Below are 19,948 nucleotides of genomic sequence, written 5' to 3'. Positions count from 1 at the left end.
TTTGGCTTGTTTTTATATAATTTTTCACCATGTTCACAAAGATATTTTGAAATGCAATATTAAAGTCTAGTTTGGCTTGCTTATTGCTTTCAATGAAAAACCAGAGGAACTGGGAAAAATAGCTCTTTGAATACGAATTTCTATTGTTAATCTTGCTTCATTTTTTTACAGTTAAGTCTAAACCATGAAAATATTTACCAAGATTCTTTGCCTTAACAGGTAAGTGAAATACAGGTTAATTTATTTCTTGTTAGAACATTAGAACACTCTAGACGAGAACAGGCCATTCAGCCCAACAAAGCTCGCCAGTCCTATCCACTTGTTTCCTCCAAGAAAACATCAAGTCGAGTTTTGAAAGTCCCTAACGTCTTACTGTCTACCACACTACTTGGTAGCTTATTCCAAGTGTCTATCGTTCTTTGTGTAAAGAAAAACTTCCTAATGTTTGTGAGAAATTTACCCTTAACAAGTTTCCAACCGTGTCCCAGTGTTCTTGATGAACTCATTTTAAAATAACAGTCTCGATCCACTGTACTAATTCCCTTCATAATTTTAAACACTTCAATCATGTCACCTTTTAATCTTCTTTTGCTTAAACTGTAAAGGCTCAGCTCTTTTAATCTTTTCTTATAATTCAACCCCTGTAGCCCTGGAATCAGCCTAGTCACTCTTCTCTGGACCTTTTCTAGTGCTGTTATGTCCTTTTTGTAGCCTGGAGACCAAAACTGCACACAGTACTCAAGATGAGGCCTCACCAGTACATTATAAAGGTTGAGCAGAACCTCCTTGGACTTGTACTCCACACATTGTGCTATATATCCTAACATTCTGTTAGCCTTCTTAATGGCTTATGAACACTGTTGGCAAGTTGATAGCTTTGAGTCCACTATGACTCCTAAATCCTTCTCATAAGGTGTACTCTCGATTTTCCGACCGCCCATTGGGTATTCAAACCTAACATTTTTACTTCCTATGTGTAATACTTTACATTTACTAACATTACTAACATTAAATTTCATCTGCAACAAATCTGCCCAAGCCTGTATGCTGTCCAAGTCCTTCTGTAATGATATAACGGATTCCAAATTATCTGCTAATCCACCTATCTTGGTATCATCTGCAAACTTAACCAGCTTGTTACTTATATTCCTATCTAAATCATTTATATATATTAATGATGTTAAGTTCTTCTTATTTCACTATTTTTCCACAGTACAGATATTTTGCAATTACTTCAGTTGATTAAAATGAAATATCAAAGTAGATCTACCCACTGTTAACCTATGAAACTGAGCCAACAGAAATCCTAAACTGGATTTAATCTGAAAAGTATATGATCACAGATTATACTCTGATATATACTATAACTGTAATAATTTTGAATTATATCCAGAGATAAATTTTTGGCCATACTACCCACCCCCAATTCAGGTTTGTGTGACTGCGGACTCAAATGTGAGCATGCATGAGTGAGTGTGGATGACTGGTATCCTATTTAGAGTTGGTTTGTGCTACCTGTGGTTATCAGAATAAGAAACCCTTTATTGGAACATGTGGGTTTAGAAAATGAATGGATATTGATCTTGCTTGAACTGATTTTAGTATCTTTTTGTAATGATTTTAGTATCTTTTTCTTTGAATTTAGAGCATTATTTTTACTGCTGCTTACTTTTTATGATCACATAAAGACCATTGTATATTTAACCCAAAGACCAAGTGTCAGGACGTCTGTCCCATGGGGCTCTTCCAGAAATCACAACAAAAATCTATAATTCAAATTAAAATTGATTGTAAGTGCACATTTCCCTACCTTTTATTTCTTCTTGTGAATCCAAACAAGCCCGAAACTCTGAACTGCTAATCAGCGCAGCTCAAACAGGATGCACAAAGTAAGCACATTTTTTTATTAGTATTCATTCTTAATCATGCACAGGCCAAGCTCATTCTCAGGTAAAGATTACACATTTAATGAGGGTTAAATGATCAACGAACCTTCTAATCTCTCTCCATCTTCTGCAGTGGCTATTTTTTACACATATTCTTATGTTTGACTCCTTTCACCTCTCTTTTCCCCCATCCTTTCTAATAAACTATTTTATACACAAGAAGACTCTCAATTCTTTTTCCAAAGACTTGGATGACTGTAGTGTGAGTGTAACCTGGGACTTTTTTTTTTTGTAATTCACTGCTGCCAACTTTTCTAAAGATTCTGTGCTGCTTTTCCGTAACTCCAGGGGATCCTGTGACCTGACTATACCACACTTGCTTTGAAATCCTGATGCCAAGTGGTTCTATTGGGTGAAACATTAAAACAGTACTCATCTTTCTCTGTCAGCTTTACTTTGCCACTGCAGGACAGAGAGGCCATACTGCTCCATCGAGGCTGAGGTGTCAGAGCCTGGGGTGAAGTGTTCTGCAGATGGTTACAGGGGTGTCTCACCTTGGGTGCACTAACCAAATGCAGGGGCTTGATCTCTTTCAATGAAGGCAGGTCATTAGATCTTGCCGGCTTAGTGCCAACCCATCAACCTCTCTCACCAGAAAAAGCACATGCATAACAACCTGAAAGCTGTCCATTCAGCAGGCTGCCAGGTGAAATTTCTACTGACCATGTTTTAAAACAGACATGGCTCCACAAAACAAAGAAATATTTTAAAAACCTTGTAGAAATTCTTACAAATGCATCTTTAAAACATTATGAATGAGATACTGAGGTGTTGTAGCACTCAAACAGAAAATCTCATCTGCCAACAACAAGCACAACCATGGTATTTCATACAAAAGCACAGAAGTCTGAACAAATGGATCAGAAAACAAGATTTGAAACTATCTGTGTATCTGCCCCCCAAAATTTACAGAAATCATGTCACTGGCAGTTCACACTAATGTCCACTGTTGTCATTCATCATTGGTAGAACTGGGTAAAAGGATTGGTGTTTAGAAATGGAGAGTTTTCTGCAGTCAAGATAACCCACCAGAAACAAAAGTAAGCTTGAGGAAGGGAAAGGCACAAGACAAAAGTGAAAGAAGAAGTCCTGAAATGTCTGGAAATTAGCTGTCCATCTGAGGCATACGACCACCATTTGTTGTTTATATGGCAAACAGTGTAAAAACAATTACAAAGCACTGAAAAAACATTATTAATGAAAACATTTTTATATTTCCAAATAGACTAACCACCCAACTAAGCAATTATTTCACCAACTTTTTATTTATTAATATTCCATATGATGATGAACCTGCTTCATCTAACACTCAAATGCTTACTTATGCACTCAGTTATTCTCTTCTTTATTCTCTCTCATATTTGCTCATTGTTTCACTCACTCAATCGTGGACTAGCACTCAATTGCCCACTCACTTATTACACAAAACCATTTACTTTTTTGTAACTCATTTTCACTTTTTTGTCCATACCGTTATTACTCTCACTCACTTACTGACATTTTTGATCAGTCATAAGCTTACTCACTTATACACTGTTTCAATCTTTTACTCGCTTACTTGCTTGACTCAGGCTCTGATTAGCTCACTGATACTTTCACATGATCTCTCTTTCACTCACTCTATCAATCAATCCCTTACTATCACTCTCATTTGCTCGCACACTTATTCACTCACCCACTGACTAAACTCACTTATGTGCTTATGTTACCCTAATTAGATTTGTGTCTTGCAGATTATGAGGTAAGGACACTTCTTGTCTCTTGGTTTTGACCTTGGCCTGTTTTATTTGAATAGCCTTTGCTCTTTAGCGTCTTATCTCATGATTACATTTCAAATCCGTATCCTTTTAGACATGCCCTTTCCACCCCAGCACAATATTCACATACTTACTCACTCTTTCACTTGCTCACTTACTTGCTTTATGCACTCACTCACCTGGATATTCCTCTTAACAATGTCATGTCGGAGCTGCACACGTCCTGTGCTGGGGTCCACCCCGGACAAAGGCACCACCACTTCACCGATGACATCATCACGGGAAAAGCGGTCAAAGCTGAGCACCAGGAAGTGTAATACCAGCTCTTGCAGCCCACTGAAGGGCACACCATAGAAGGTGAATGTCTCATCAAACACAGGATCCAGGGTCTTGCGCAGCACACGTGTCTTCACGCGGTGCTTCTTTTCTGGTAGAATGGTCATCTTGATGTATGGGTCTGAGCTGCTTGCTTGTTCATCTACTGCAGGGAGGCCATGAGCTTCCTGAATAGTTACTACTAGTGCTTTCTTGGGGAAGTTGTAATCTACTGAGAAGCTGAGAGTGCCCAATTTTGCCTCTTCTGTGCCATCCGAAGGTGTGAAAGGAGAGGGTGTCTTGCTGCCGGTGGTGCTGCTGCTCAGACTGGGATCGGGGCTCAATCCTTGGCTGTAATCTGCCCTGAGAGGGAGCTGCTGCTCAAGGCGCTGTTGACTGGGACACACAAGTGGACGGGAGCCTTGAGTGGGTGATGGGCTGAGCAAACCATTTTCCGCTGCATCAACCAGCACTGTATTGTTATGAGCCCAGTCACTCCGGTAGTTGCCACTAGCTGCTCGCAGTTCACCTGCCCTGCGGGCAACACGTACAATTTTTTTGCTGTTGCTCAGGGTTTCTGGGTAAATACTGATACCCTTGAGCATGTGAATGAATTTGTATGGGGGGTCAGAACCCGGGTCACCACCATGCCCACTGCTCAGGCTCTTCTGGTACCGCCGATGGCAGCAGGTCCAAACAAAGACAGCCAGTGATACAGAAACAACCAAAACCCCGGCGCCAATGAAGCCGGCCAAAACAGGAGACACATCTGGAAGAGAAAAAAAAACAGAGACAACTTTTAAAATAACAAACCACTCAAGAATGTGATGCAAAGAGACAGAGCAGAAAAGCAGAAATGTTTGTATGAAGGGAGCAGTGTCTCCACCTGTTTAAAAAGAAACTGTGTGAAATACATAACACTTTAAACACTGAAAAAAAATAATAAAGAAACAAAACTAAAGGGCCAAGTGGCAATTTTAGCATTAACAGTCAGGGTTTGGCTGAGTGAAATGGGTGAAAAATGTTGTGTCAATAAATTTAAATTTTGTACACTGCCTTTCAGTGAAGCCATTTTACAGCAAAATAATATTAGCAGAATACAATTAGAAGTAAACAACACCAAGTTCCTTAGCAATTATAAAATATTCCAGAAGCTACAAGTTACAGTTTTTAACCAGGGTAATCTATTCCAGTCATCACCCTTAAATGACAGCTTTTAGACAGAGGAACACACAAGGAGATGCCAAGTGTTGGCCTAATTCAGTGACCTGCATTTTTATTCAGTAGCTTTCAAGAAATCGGTTGTGACTGCAGGCTCCGACTAGGGCAGCCAGGGTTGGCATCTCATGTTCTTCTTTGTGATCAAGCAGTCTGAATAAACATAGACCCCACACCCTAACAGTGCATTAGAGAATGAGGAGTGACAGCAGTACCTCCCACTAGCCAGAGATGGCACAGGAGATCAATCAGCATGGAAACAAGCAGCTGATAAGATACGTCCAACAAAACAGGACAACCTGAGCACCAAGGAATGTTCATAAGACAGGCATTACCCCTGGAGGGCACCAATACAGAGAGACAAAGAGTACAAAACTGGGCAGACAACAGACCCTGTTTCACAGAACTGACCTCATTTCCTACATTCCAGCACTGGCTGGCAGAATGGGGACTGGTGTTTATACAAATGGAATCAGTGAACCATAGAAAAGAGACGAAGAAATGAGCCAGCTAACAGGAATGGCACTGATGATTATCAAAATCTCTGCACAGTGAATGCTAACTGCTGTATTACTGGGGAGCAGAAAGCTGGATGAAACCAGCACTCTCTATATTGTCACTTTTGGCGTTCAATATGGAGAAAAACCAAACATTTTTACACAATATGGATTACCAAAGGATGAAGCAAGTTTTACTAAGTACTTATTCCAATAAATATAACAATACAAAAGCAGGCTGGGTTCTTTAATTTGCCTGTATTTTTAATTCTGTTTGGTAGCACGGAATACATTCATTCACAGGTATAAACCATCACATACAGGTAACATTTTTAGGCTTTGAAATGTAAGGCAGCATATCAGCTCTCTACCACGTAATACTAAGGCAGTTGCTTCACCTGCTTATACGTTCTCATTTGTAAAATGGGTTAGATAGATAGATAGATAGATAGATAATACTTTGGGGCAAATTAAAACTTTACAGAAGCTCAAAAATTATTTTATTATTAAAAGCATTTTATTTTATTTATATATATTCATGTAATTCGTAGTCTGAATCACAATCTGATTGTATGGATGGTTACCTACCAGGTAACGCCTGTGGTTGGTCTGCAAGTCGGCAAACATCTGCTACAGCGCCCTCTTGCAGTTGTGAGAAGCAGGGGGGGTGCAGTGAGTGTGTACGCCTGATAAGCCCAGAATTAGGGCGAAACATATTTCGCGTACACTTTGCATTATTTGACAGTAAACTATTCAACCATATATATATATACATATATATACTGTATATTATTTTTATATAGTAAAATATACATAATAAATACTGTCAACCAAACACACATAAGAACTGGCTTGGATAATAGAGAGCTGCTGCTGTCGCTGTCAATAACCAGGTTCTAGGTAGCATTAACATGTGGTCAAGATAGATTTGATAGATTAGAATATCATGACAAAGTTTATTTATTTCAGTAATTCCATTCAAAAAGTGAAACTTGTATATTAGATTCATTCATTACACACAGATTGATGTATTTCAAATGTTTATTTCTTTTAATTTTGATTATAACTGACAACTAAGACCCAAATTCAGTTCCTCGGAAAATTAGAATATTGTGAAAAAGTTCAATATTGAAGACACCTGGTGCCACACTCTAATCAGCTAATTAACTAAAAACACCTGCAAAAGCCTTTAAATGGTCTCTCAGTCTAGTTCTGTAGGCTACACAATCATGTGGAAGACTACGGACTTGACAGTTGTCCAAAGGACGACCATTGACACCTTGCACAAGGAGGGCAAGACACAAAAGGTCATTGCTAAAGAGGCTGGCTGTTCAAAGAGCTCTGTGTCCAAGCACATTAATAGAGAGGCGAAGGGAAGGACAAGATGTGGTAGAAAAAAGTGTACAAGCAATAGGGATAACCGCACCCTGGAGAGGATTGTGAAACAAAACCCATTCAAAACTGTGGAGGAGATTCACAAAGAGTGGACTGCAGCTGGAGTCAGTGCTTCAAGAACCACCACGCACAGACGTATGCAAGACATGGGTTTCAGCTGTCGCATTCCTTGTGTCAAGCCACTCTTGAACAAGAGACAGCTTCAGAAGCATCTCGTCTGGGCTAAAGACAAACTGCTGCTGAGTAGTCCAAAGTTATGTTCTCTGATGGAAGTAAATTTTGCATTTCCTTTGGAAATTAAGGTCCCAGAATCTGGAGGATGAGAGGATAGGCACAGAATCCACGTTGCTTGAGGTCCAGTGTAAAGTTTCCACAGACAGTGATGGTTTGAGGTGCAATGTCATCTGCTGGTGTTGGTCCATTGTGTTTTCTGAGGTCCAAGGTCAATGCAGCCATCTACCAGGAAGTTTTAGAGCACTTCATGTTTCCTGCTGCTAACGAACTTTATGGAAATGCAGATTTCATTTTCCAACAGGGCCTGGCACCTGGACACAGTGCCAAAACTACCAGTACCTAGTTTAAGGACCATGGTATCCCTGTTCTTGATTGGCCAGCAAACTCGCCTGACCTTAACCCCATAGAAAATCTATGGGGTATTGTGAAGAGGAAGATGCAATACGCCAGACCCAACAATTCAGAAGAGCTGAAGGCCACTATCGGAGCAACATGGGCTCTCATAACACCTGATCAGTGCCACAGACTGATCGACTCCATGTCACGCCGCATTGCTGCAGTAATCCAGGCCAAAGGAGCCCCAAGTAAATACTGAGTGCTGTACATGCTCATACTTTTCATTTTCATACCTTTCAGTTGGCCAACATTTTTAAAAATCCTTTTTTTGCACTGGTCATAATTGATATTCTAATTTTCCAAGATACTGAATTTGGGACTCTCATTAGTTGTCAGTTAAAATCATCAAAATGAAAATAAATAAACATTTGAAATACATCAGTCTGTGTGTAATGAATGAATCTAATATACAAGTTTCACTTTTTGAATGGAATTATTGAAATAAATCAGCTTTGTCATGATATTCTAATTTTATGACCGGCACCTGTATACAGTAGGTACTATTGCTACCTCGAAGTAAGGATACCAGGATTCATGTCCAGAGTTTTACCCGCATGGAGTTTGTAAGCTCTCTGTGGCTCCTTGTGGGTTTCTTCTGGGTGCTCCAATTTAAAGTCCAACAGGTTCGATGAAATGGTGTAGCCAAATTGGCCCTTGTGTGTATGTGTATGCATGTGCGTGTTTTCCCTGTTATGGACTGATGCCCTGTGCAGGTATTGTTCCTCTTTGTGCCCTATGATTTCTGGGATATGCCCTCTGTGATTCTGCCCTGTTTAAGCAGGTTAAGAAGATGGATGACTATGTTTCAGATACATACGGTATGTCATATCACATTCTGCAACCCATTACCAATACTTACTTCCAATCTGCTGTGTGAAAATATCTCATCAACTTCCTCTTAATGTTGAAAAATGTCCCTTTACTTTGCAGTCAATGTGCTATTGTGGGAAGCTATCTGCATGTACAACAATCATTGATTAGCTGCTGTGAATCAGTACATTCTCAATTCTAATTAATGTGGAGTTGGCTCCTTGTTGTCACTCAGGCATTTGCTTCTCTGTACATTCAGTTACTAAAGTGATATATGTGCCTACTAGCAATATGATAAGAAGGCTGGTGAGCGTGAATGAGGGTAAGTACATTCAATGGCTTATAAAATATATGGAGATATGAAATAAGAAAAACAGAAGAGGATATGCAAACTTTCACTTCTAGGCATGAAGTGTACCAAAAAATGGCTAACCAGGTTTGAATCTGCTATTTGTTTCTTGCAGTTAGTAATATTACTAGCTGTGTTATCCATCTAAGACATGTTAAAATCTAAGTAATCAACATAGACCTCAGCAGTAACATTTCCAGTGGTCCATCTATTGGAATGTTTTTCGAAATACATGTAGTAATAGAAGGCATTGCATTTGTCATTTCAACAGATGACACATCACAAACATTTCTGCAGGTCATATCCTGGTATAGCTAATACTGAAGTAACAAAATTTTCTGAAAAACAAATACTTTTTGTTGGCCCAGACAAATGTTCACACAACACCATGCTTAATGGATTTTGTTTTAATGAAATGTAAATTTCAGTATAACATTTTGTCAACCAAAAATGGCAACTGAAGATAATAATGCATGCAAAAAATGCTGTGCCAATACTTACGCTGAGTCTCAGGAATCCTGCAACAGGCTGTTTCTTTTGTGTTAGACCAAAACAAAATGACAGTCTGTTATGAAATGTATAGTCACAGGCAGAAGAGAGTGTAGGTGCAACATCATACAGGTATAGCTGAATTCTGGGTCGGTGCTCCACAGAGTGTCCACGTGGGTAGTTATGCCATATGCAGATACTGTGCTGTTCACGTATCATATCGCTTCTCAAAGTTTTCTTTATGATTTTCTTCACAAGAAACGGCATTAGTTTATACTGAAAAAAAGTTTAATTTAATGTCTCATTTCCTTCTGTATTCACATCTGTATTTCTATGAAACAAGTTACATCTAACATCAAAAAAAATATTTTTTTGCAGTTTAAGAAGTGCTGTTTTTTTATACAGGTATTGTCAAGCTTGGGTCACAGAGTTGTATGAGAGACAGAAAGGTGAGTCCAGGTTTCCAAAGAAAATACAGGTACTTTATTACTGTATAGAGAAAGCAGGCACAGTCTCAAGACTTCATTCAAAATAGGAACTGTTATTTCAGTATTCAAGCACATGAGATAGGAGCCAGCAACATAGTAATCATCTTGCTTTAGCTCCCATCTTCAAAGGAGAAGAACACCAGCAGTTCGGAATTACCGCTGAGGCAAACCAGGAGAGTACGAGGAAGTATGACAAGCATGTTACATAGTAAGCCTGATCTTGCAGAGGACAAATACTTACTTTGCCCTTTGTTTACTGTCAACCAAAAGCAGCAGAGCAGTTATGGACCTGTTCTTGTACCACTGCTTTTAGAGATGGTCAATCGCTAGTGACCTCTATCACAATAGTATATGTATTTTCCCCATATTTGTTCCATTATAACAAAATATTTTTATGGTCCCATGAATTTTGTTACTTTGTAGTAATAATAAAATGCATCGTTGTAATTAAATCATTTGGAATGATAAATGCAATGCATGTGTGCATGCGCTTTAGTATGGGATTCGTAAGAGTAGTGTTAATGCTTATGATGCGCTATCTGTTGGAATGACTAATGCATTTTATTACAAAAATGTTTGCGATGCACCATCTTTTGGAATTACAGAGGCATAGCAACTACACAGACACACAGAAACGTATCCTTGGACGTAAGATGGATTATTAGTAGTAGAATTGTTAATATAAATTTACTGTATATGCTCATGTATAAGTCGGATCTTGAAACCCGAAAAATCAATCATAAAATCAGACTCCGACTTATATGCCCATTCAAAAAAATGCCACAATTTTTTTTTTGCATCTTCTTGCCTCCTCCAATCTAGCATAAGTTTCTCAGACACATCGAATTTTGTTGCAGCAGCGCAGTTACCAATTTATTTCGCTACTTCAACAACATTTAATTTAAAACCAGCTTCATATTTTCTTCTGATTGAACGCTCCATCGTAGATAAGGGATGCTCTTACGATAAAAGTGTATGAGGGTTTGAGATACAAAAACCACAAATCAGTGCAAATGTCCGAATAGTGTGGTCACGTAGGCACAATAGAGATCGAGAGCGCGATCAAGAGAGAGAGAGGTTAGGAGCACACGCTGATACAGCGCATTGCCACACCCACATAGAAAAAAAGGCAGTGTGCTCCGTGGTGACTCTCTCAGGTGGGCGTTAGCATATCATAATCTCTTGTACCAATAGCGTGAGTTCTCCACATTTCGACTTATACGACTGACATTATAAAATACCAGAAATTATACTTTAAAATCAAGTCTCGACTTATCCATGGGAGAACTTATCCGCAAGTATATACGGTAACCCTGAATATGAATACTTAGGGCATACTTTGCCATTTGCACTTCCAAGTTTAATATAAAAGAATAAGAATAAGTAGAAAAGAAATATGCTTATTAAAACCCAATGCTCCACATAACATATGGTACAAAAAAATGAAGCAACATATAAACTAAAGTGTTTCATGTAGCTCTTTCTGAAGACAATTTTGGTGCACCTTCATGTCCATGAAGGATGCTCATAGATCTAAAACCAAAGAAATGAAAAAGCAGTCAAATGTATCCATCAAGGCTAATTAACTCTTTACAGAGGTTCACAATAAATTCCTGTTTCACAACTACACTCAGTGAAAGGCTGTTATCACAGGGGAATATGGGAATGGACTCTCTATGAAATTACAAAGCATCCACCTCCACCTTTTTCTACATTTCTCAATTTCACAGTTGTCTGAGGGATGCTGAGAAATAGCAGCTGATAACCACAAAGGCAGGACCTCAGAAGCAGACTGCTCTTTGGACAGAATCACACTGTGTTCCAGTTGGAAAACAAAGTCCTACATTCACTTGCTCACTGTAACTTTGGTCAAAGCTCTGGGTCTGAGATTCAGAAATGCTCTGAGATCATAGTTTAAAAAAAATGAGTGAATATGAGTGTTAAGTGTGGCATTTTAGTCATTTCACGTACTGTAAGACAAAACACTCAGAACTAAACAAAACAAGAAAGACAATTGAGTGCATACAATGAAAGACAATGCCATGTGAATAATAATGCATGTCTGATATTTGAAAAGGCAAAATGCTGAAAGATTTTGTTCAAATATTAAATGCATTTTAATTTAAATGTGTGTATATTGTAATAACTTTATTGTTTTATAATTATTTCTTCAGGCTGTGTCACATTAGTTACTCTCTCATTTATTGTCCTTACATATAGTCAGTTAAGTCTGCTACACTAATAATGGTTGCCTAACCTAGGCTATATACAATTAATACATACAATAACGTAATATACTGTACATAATAATCTTTTCTCTTAACATATAAATGACAAAATCAAGAAGGCACCTGCTTTGTACATTACTTGCAACACCATGTATGTTACACAGTAAAAAGTTGTCAAGGTTTTTAGGATTATACATTCCATTTAATGTTACCTGTAGAATATCACCTGATTGGAGCAGTCAAAAAAATTAAATCTAGTGGGTATTTATGTTGTGGGTGTCAAATCTAAATTAGATAGTGAGCTCATTAAGATGGTGAAATATTATCTTGGGAAGAAGGTAAGTGACTGTGAAAACCGCATACATTTCAAACATAAAATGACAAGGGGGTAGCCACACCTCAATGCTTATAAGCAAAGCACCAAGTGGCTGACTGTGAAAACCATGACCATTTTTGTGGAAAATGGAATTAAACCGTGAGAAGCAAATAATGAAGAAAAGTGTGCCAGGAGTGTGACCATTTAGGTGTGTAAATAAGGCCTAACAAAATGGAAAAGGGAGGGAGTTGGTGCCAGAGATAGGACTGTTGTTGTTATTGTCTGTTTTCTCAGTAGTTTAACCCACAAAAAGACCCTCATCTAGGTCTAGCCACTGACATGCCTTTTAAATAGGACCCACAATTCACATTTCTTTTGTCTGAGGGTGTTATGGTATAGCCAGGTTTGTTACTGGAGCCAGTATGTATGAAAGGGGTAAAATGTTTTATGTAACTGCAAAACATTGAACGAGAAATCTGCTATGAGTTTACAAGCTCTGTGGTACAGTTTTTCTAGCATATCTAATACTTTGTAGTTCCCTTCTGGCTCCTAAAACAGCCTCCACAGAGAGAAACACAGGCTTCTTACAGTTTTTCTACCTCATCACATTTATACACTAGTAAATTTATCAAGTCACTGTAAAAGAGTGACCCCTCAAGTTCCTGAAATTATTAATAGACAGTCTCAAAACTGCAATGTATGCTGTTTGCCATATGGAAATAACTTCTACCATATTAGCCCCTGATAGCCAATACCTTTTCAGCAATTACACTGTTGTGTGCTACATATTTGGGAAATGTGTCCACTCATGTCAAGGAACCTTGTGTGTCAGAACCACACTACCATCAGCAGCCTATTGTGTTCCTACACTCTTTCTGTAACATATCTATTGCTTTGCTATAACAAATGTCACCACAGCTTGGTCCTCCCATTAGTGAAGACCACATGGAACTAAAATTTGTAAGATCAGGTAAGTATATTAATTCTCAGCTGTTTAGGTTTAGTGGTGTCATACCTACTGTGGGAATGCCAGAATATGCTGCATTTATACACTAGACAAGTGAAAACCCAGGTGGGTTGGCCATATCCAAGATGTTTCCACTGGCACATCTGCCTATTACTATTATTCAGTGTTTAGATTCCTTCATGTGATACCATTTGACTAATCTCTGGTTGAAATTTAAAGCAAGCCTGGCTACCTATTGAGATTTCCCACACTTGAAGAGGATATCCCAGAAAATATGGTCTGTTTCATTGATTCAATTGGTGTATCTAATAAATTGGCTGCTCAGTGTCAAGGACAGTACTGAAAATGAAATACATTGCAATGTTTAGCTGTCTGAGGATATTTGATTTCTATATTCAGGTTGTTTTGACTGAAACCAGAATACTTTCCCATTTTTAACAGAGATCCAAAATGGCCAGTACAACTTGTCACCATAGTGACTGTTGTCATGTGCATCATGGAGGCTATGTTACCATGAAAATGGAGACCTTGGATAGGGATAATACCAGCTTCTGTTTTTGAAGCAATTTTTCAATTTGTGCCTATACATTTACAACTTGTTTTTGTCTTTTTAGTTGTTTGATTGCATGTATTTTTATGCCCATGTTTACACAGTTTTACTGTGATTTACCTTATGCATTTTTTCAATTCAGTCCTTCTGTGTTTTTATTTGCTTGTCAAGAGCTATCTTTAGTAGAATGGCACTTATGCTGACCATAATGAATGATAGTAAGTGATGAAGACCCAAATGGGTTCAAATATAAGGCTATAAATATATTTATGCTAGTTTTTGTCAGCCAAGAACTAAGGGTTTTGAAGAGATTTTACACTCCAAACCATTGATAACCTGTACTTTGTAAAACAAATTTTAATTTTTTTTGTGCTTTGCCATCTTACTGTCTCTTGTTGAAGCTCAAAATCAAGTCTTTTGTTTTCTTCTAGAACCATTTATCTCCCCATCTGTTATCAATTTCTAATAGTTATTTTTCTGTCTCTCAATAGGATTCCACCCTAGCATACAACACATTTATTCCCATCAGGCCAATTTACTGTCGATTGAAGGATAGCATAGTTTGTAAAGTAAACACAGGAGGACACAAATTGAACATACAAACACCATACAGACAGCAGAATCACAAGACCTGTGGACATTAAATGAAGTAATTATTCAGAAATCCCTACACTTAAACCATTTTTGATAAAAAAAAGTTTTGTTTACCTCTCTCTGGATTAAACATTTATTCCAATGCCTTAACAGCACTATTACCAGAGGAGTTTAAAGTGCGTGGTGGAAAACTGGTTGTTATATTCTACACCGCCCTACCCACAGTACGTGTGAATTTTTTTGGCTCAACTGGAAGAATCCTAATCCACCATTAACAACTCAACAACTTTGTATATCTCGAACTGGAGAAAATAAAATTCTCTTTATGAGGATCTGTTCAAACCTCTTTAAGAACTTGGCGAGAATTCATTGATATAATTCTAAAGTAAACAGCTTATGCTTAGTGCTTTCATTCTACTGGCTCGTCCATCCTATACAAAGAAATGTTTTAGATGAGACTCACTGTTTACACTGTTCTCTGTTGTCTGGTGGGGATTGAATGCCGAGTTCTTTCTGATTGTTTACCTTACTCTCATTTTTCTGATGAAATTGTGTTTTGTTATAACTATACAAATTGTTTTGAAAAAGTAATTATTCCTACCAGACAGCAGCCTAACCCTGCCACTGGGGATGCACAAACCAATATGTTTCTTCATACAGGTCCCAAGCCCAGATAAATGGGAGGGTTACATCAGGAAGGGCATCGGTGTAAAATTTTGCCAGATCAAAATGTGGACAACAATACAGATTTCCATACCACATCGGTCGAGCCCCGGGTTACCACCAGCTGCCACCAGTACTGTTAGCCAATAGGGTGCTGGGAGAAGAAGGCAGGAGGAGAAGAGGTAGGGTAGGAGAGTGGAAGTAAAGGTAGGATCTTTGAATGATGGCAGTATGACTGGAAAAGGGAGAAAGTTAATCTATTATGATGGAGAGAAGGAAGGTTGATATATTGGGCATGCAAGAGACATACAGATACCAGCAAGAGTGAAAGGGAGGGTCAACAAGACAGTAGTGAGAACAGTTATGTTGTATAGGTTGGAGACGGTGGCACTAAAGAAAAGACAGGAGAGAGAGCTGGAGGTAGAGAATTAAAGATGTTAAGATTTGCACTGGGTGTGATGAGGATGGACAGGATTAAAAAGGAGTACATCAGAGGGTCAGCTCAGGTTGGACAGTTTGGAGACAAAGCCAGAGAGGCGAGATTGCATTGATATGGACATGTGCAGAGGAGAGATGCTGAGTATATTGGGAGAAGAATGCTAAGGATAGAGCTTTCAGGGAAGATGAAATGAGGAAGGCCTAAGAGGAGGTTTATGGATGTGGTGAGAGAGGACATGCAGGTGGTAAGTGTGACAAAGAAAGATGCAGAGGACAGAAAGATATGGAAACAGATGATCTGTTGTGATGACCCCTAACGGAAGCAACCAAAAAGATGACAAAGAAGAAGGCAGTAGCATGCCAGCTCAAAGCATTTTGATTCATGTTTGACTATTGTCTACCTTCAGTAAGAAGTATGTATACTGTAGGCTTTTATTCCTGGGCACTCTTGTTGCCTGTCACAGTCATAACACAAAATGTCATATTGGTTACTGATTAAGTTGCACAAGAAAGTTGGGCTAGTGACATGGCCAAGACATGTTCCTGCTTTACACCCATCAGACTTTGGCTCCTGCCACACTGTCTTGTCTCTTTAAACAACCATGGTGTGCATCTCATTATAAAAATCAGAATGAATATACTTTATGAATCATTGAATAAATGTATCACATCACAGCTGGGCCTCAAGACTGCAAGTGTAAAATAATTTATCCAATAAAATGTTTCTTTAAGTCATTTTTGAAAACCATGCTCTTTTGCAAAAAAAAGCTGCTTTGCTCTGGGAGTAAACAATTCTGCACAGCAGTAATGGGTTCTTAGCATGAAGATTAGAAGCTGTAAATCCTCTAATCACTGAATAAAGTACCACAGTTTTTCTTTAGAGTCCTCCGCCCTCCTCAGCACAGCTTCAAAGACATCTGCATTTCCTAAGCCTGCCTTCTGTGACCAGGCCTAGCTTGAACATTGCTAATACTCCTTTAATGATAGGACAGAGGCAGGCTAATGGAACCAACTTCCAGGCCCTCATGGGCTTCAGCCAAAGGATGTGTTATGAAACTAGACACCTGGTGGCCACTCACAAGCTGGTCTGTTATGTTTGACCTAGCATTGGAGAAGACAACTGAAGTAGTCTACAATATATATCATCTCCTGAAAATGTTAAAACAAGTGGTATCCTAAGATCAGTATAATGGGACAGTTATAATAAAAATGAGTCTAATATAAAAGTTGGAGATGAGACATTGGAGGAGGAACTAAATGTGAGGGATGAAAAGGAAGAAAGACACTTTGAAATTCAGAATTTAGAATCAGTATTTAATCTAGTATAAACCCGGACAAAACCCCTCACACATAGGGAGAACAGTCAAACTCCACAAGTAGAGTAAATGGAACCAGCATTAAAAATGACGACTTTGGAGCCTAGAGGCACTGGCATCAATAACTACACCATTTACATGTTTGAGTGTTTTTTTTCATACACACCTAATCCTCAATTGTATGTCTGTAGTATATCCTATGGAATAATCTGCACATAGGTCTTATATGTCCATCCATTATCCAACCCGCTATATCCTAACTACAGGGTCACGGGGATCTGCTGGAGCCAATCCCAACCAACACAGGGCACAAGGCAGGGAACAAACCCCAGGCAGGGCGGCGGCCCACCGCAGGGTCTTATATTTGTTTTTACTAATAATTATCATTTTATATTTATTCAGATGTGTGTGTAGGGCGGTGCAGTGGGTAGTGCTGCTTCCTCGCAGTTAGGAGAACTGGGTTCATTTCCCGGGTTCTCCATGTGTGGAGTTTGCATGTGTCTGCGTGGGTTTCCTCCAGGTGCTCCGGTTTCCTCCCACAGTCCAAAGACATGCAGATTAGGTGCATTGGCGATTCTAAATTTTCCCTAGTGTGGGTGTGTGTCTGTGTGTGCGCATCCTGCAGTTGGCTGGCACCCTGCCCGGGGTTTGTTTCCTGTCTTGCGCCCTGTGTTGGCTGGGATTGGCTCCAGCAGACCCCCGTGACCCTGTAGTTGGGATATAGCGGGTTGGATAATGGATGGATGGATGGATATGTGTTTGTGTGTGTGTGTGGCTCACTGAAATTTCCATATTTACCAAATATAAATTAATGTGGCATCACATCCATGGTCAGTTTTCAACTTCTGCCTGGCACTGAAACTGCATTAAGAATGTTTAAATCCGAATGGATTAATAGTCACAATATTTTTCAATGTGCTTACAATATTACATAAAAATAAATTAAACTAGCTGTGCTACCTGTCCAAGACAGCTTGAAATCTAAGTAATGAACACAGACCTCATGTTTTTTATTTGGTACATGGGTTGTCCATTTGGTCTGGTATAATAACATGCACCTGATTTCTCTCCCTTGCAGTAAGAATTTCCTTTTTCAGTTGAGCCACCTGTCTTCACCTTTCTTCTCAGCATCACTCGTCGTACAGTTCACCCTTTTAGTTGGAGTGTTTTGCTACCGCACTGGCCTGGTTTAGTGACTTTGGCCTAGTCATGTCAGGGCTTTGGTTTCCACACATGTGCATGGATTTGGTGTTATTTTTACGTTTCCAGTGCCCACCACCTAAAGTTATCAAACATTAACAATAAAGTTGTACAAATTGTTCATGTGGCTTGAGTTTGTGCAAGACAGTCACTACCATGCTGCTGTTGCTGTTGTATAGTGTTGGACAACAGAATAGGGCAATTATTTTTAGACCCTCATTTGGTATTTTTATTAACATTTGTTTATTCTTTTGACCCTTCTTCTACATGTTTTGTCTATTTTTAAAATTTTTCTTATTAACCCTAGCGACCAGGCAGACACACAGATATAGAGACAAAGACACACAGACACTTGTTCTTTTATGATGATAAGCTATAAGGCAACTGTACAGACACACAGATACACAGACACTAGTCCTTTTTTTAAGGTGGATTTAAGTGGTAGAGCAAAGAGAGCTCCTTCTTTTGGAAGTCTGGCTGTTTTTACATTGGATTTTCTTCAGGAAGCAGAGTTCCTAAGTGGTTTAGCAAACTGTAATTGAGCAAGTCAAAGGTCATTTTTCTTTTTTTACATATTAAAACACTGAGGCCAGTACTGTAATACCACAGGACAAGTAATTTCCTTGTTGTTATTACAGTTGTTGTAGTAATGTGCTCAGAGGATACCAGACTCTTAGTTCACATGATAATGTATTTCTTACATTTGGATCAAACACATTGGAAAACCTTACTGAATCATCCGATATAACATATAAGAACACAAAAGTACTAATAGAACACGAACATTAAAAAAAAACAGTTTTCAAGACATTTCAGTGAGGCATGTCATTCAATTGCAGACCTCATATATACTGTACCAGAGGTAGTAAATTTACAGACCCAATGCTGTGGCTTCAAAAATCTCCTCCTCAGGCAAGAAGAATACTTGATTTACAAACTGAACTCTACATATCAATTGGTTCAAATGAATCACATTATTTTTTTTCCACTTCTTTTGAATTCACCTTCTTGACATCCTTTGTGCAAATCCTCTGAGAAATACAGTTTACAGGTCTCTCATCTACACTGACTCATTTTGGAAACATGTTAGCTATTTTCATTTTCGTCCTGTTGCAACATGCTATTACATCAGTATTGTTTTAATCTGTTAGTTACACTTTAGTGTTTTGCATTACAGAATTCTCTTTTGGTTATTTAGAATTAAGATTGAAACACATATTACTTCCTTTCAGTTACTAAGCAACTCTAGTCTAAACTATTGTTTTTATCCTTTACCTTATTTTGTACTTTTGAACTTTTTCATTCATCAGCACATAAACTGTATTACTCTGGCTATGATACTGATTCCTTACAGACTTTTTCCATCTCTTTTGTTCTTGTATCCCACTATAGTATATGCAGATTCTAAAAAACTGTGTGAATTGCCAAGAAAAAGCGGTGTCCTTGGATCATGTCTGTCATGTTTTGGGCGTTTGAAGTCTTTTGAATTTAGAAAAAATGTTTACACAGCCATTACAAATATACAGTAAGTCAGTGAAACCCTCTATTTCATTTGACTTACATAACATCAGATGTTCCACAGCAAACACTGGACTTCTTCTGGGAGTGTACAGTATACAGTATATTTTTTTATCAATTATTTTCCTCTACTAGGCTGACCCGCCTTTTAAGGCGACCGACTTTTAAGTTGACCACTTCTTAAGGCAATTCAATATGTAGATCAATTTGATATTTTATACAAACTCATTAATTTGGTTATATTGCATTTGAGCGGTATTACTT

The 19,948-nt window shown here is 38.5% G+C and overlaps 1 protein-coding gene across 2 annotated transcripts in view; it reads right to left on the bottom strand.

Moving 5' to 3' along the window:
• syt11a (synaptotagmin XIa) overlaps positions 1-19,948 on the bottom strand; it is a 108,106-nt gene that overhangs the window by 72,109 nt on the left and 16,049 nt on the right. For both annotated transcript variants that reach the window (XM_039767748.1, XM_039767741.1), the window contains exon 2: positions 3,883-4,787. In XM_039767748.1, the coding sequence (XP_039623682.1) occupies positions 3,883-4,787 (905 nt within the window). The remainder of the gene's footprint in view (positions 1-3,882; positions 4,788-19,948) is intronic.

This window comes from Polypterus senegalus, chromosome 1 (assembly GCF_016835505.1).
Source record: "Polypterus senegalus isolate Bchr_013 chromosome 1, ASM1683550v1, whole genome shotgun sequence".
NCBI classification, from domain to species: domain Eukaryota; kingdom Metazoa; phylum Chordata; class Cladistia; order Polypteriformes; family Polypteridae; genus Polypterus; species Polypterus senegalus.
The sequence above is the reverse complement of the archived record's forward strand: the minus strand, read 5'-3'. Positions and strand labels throughout refer to the sequence as shown.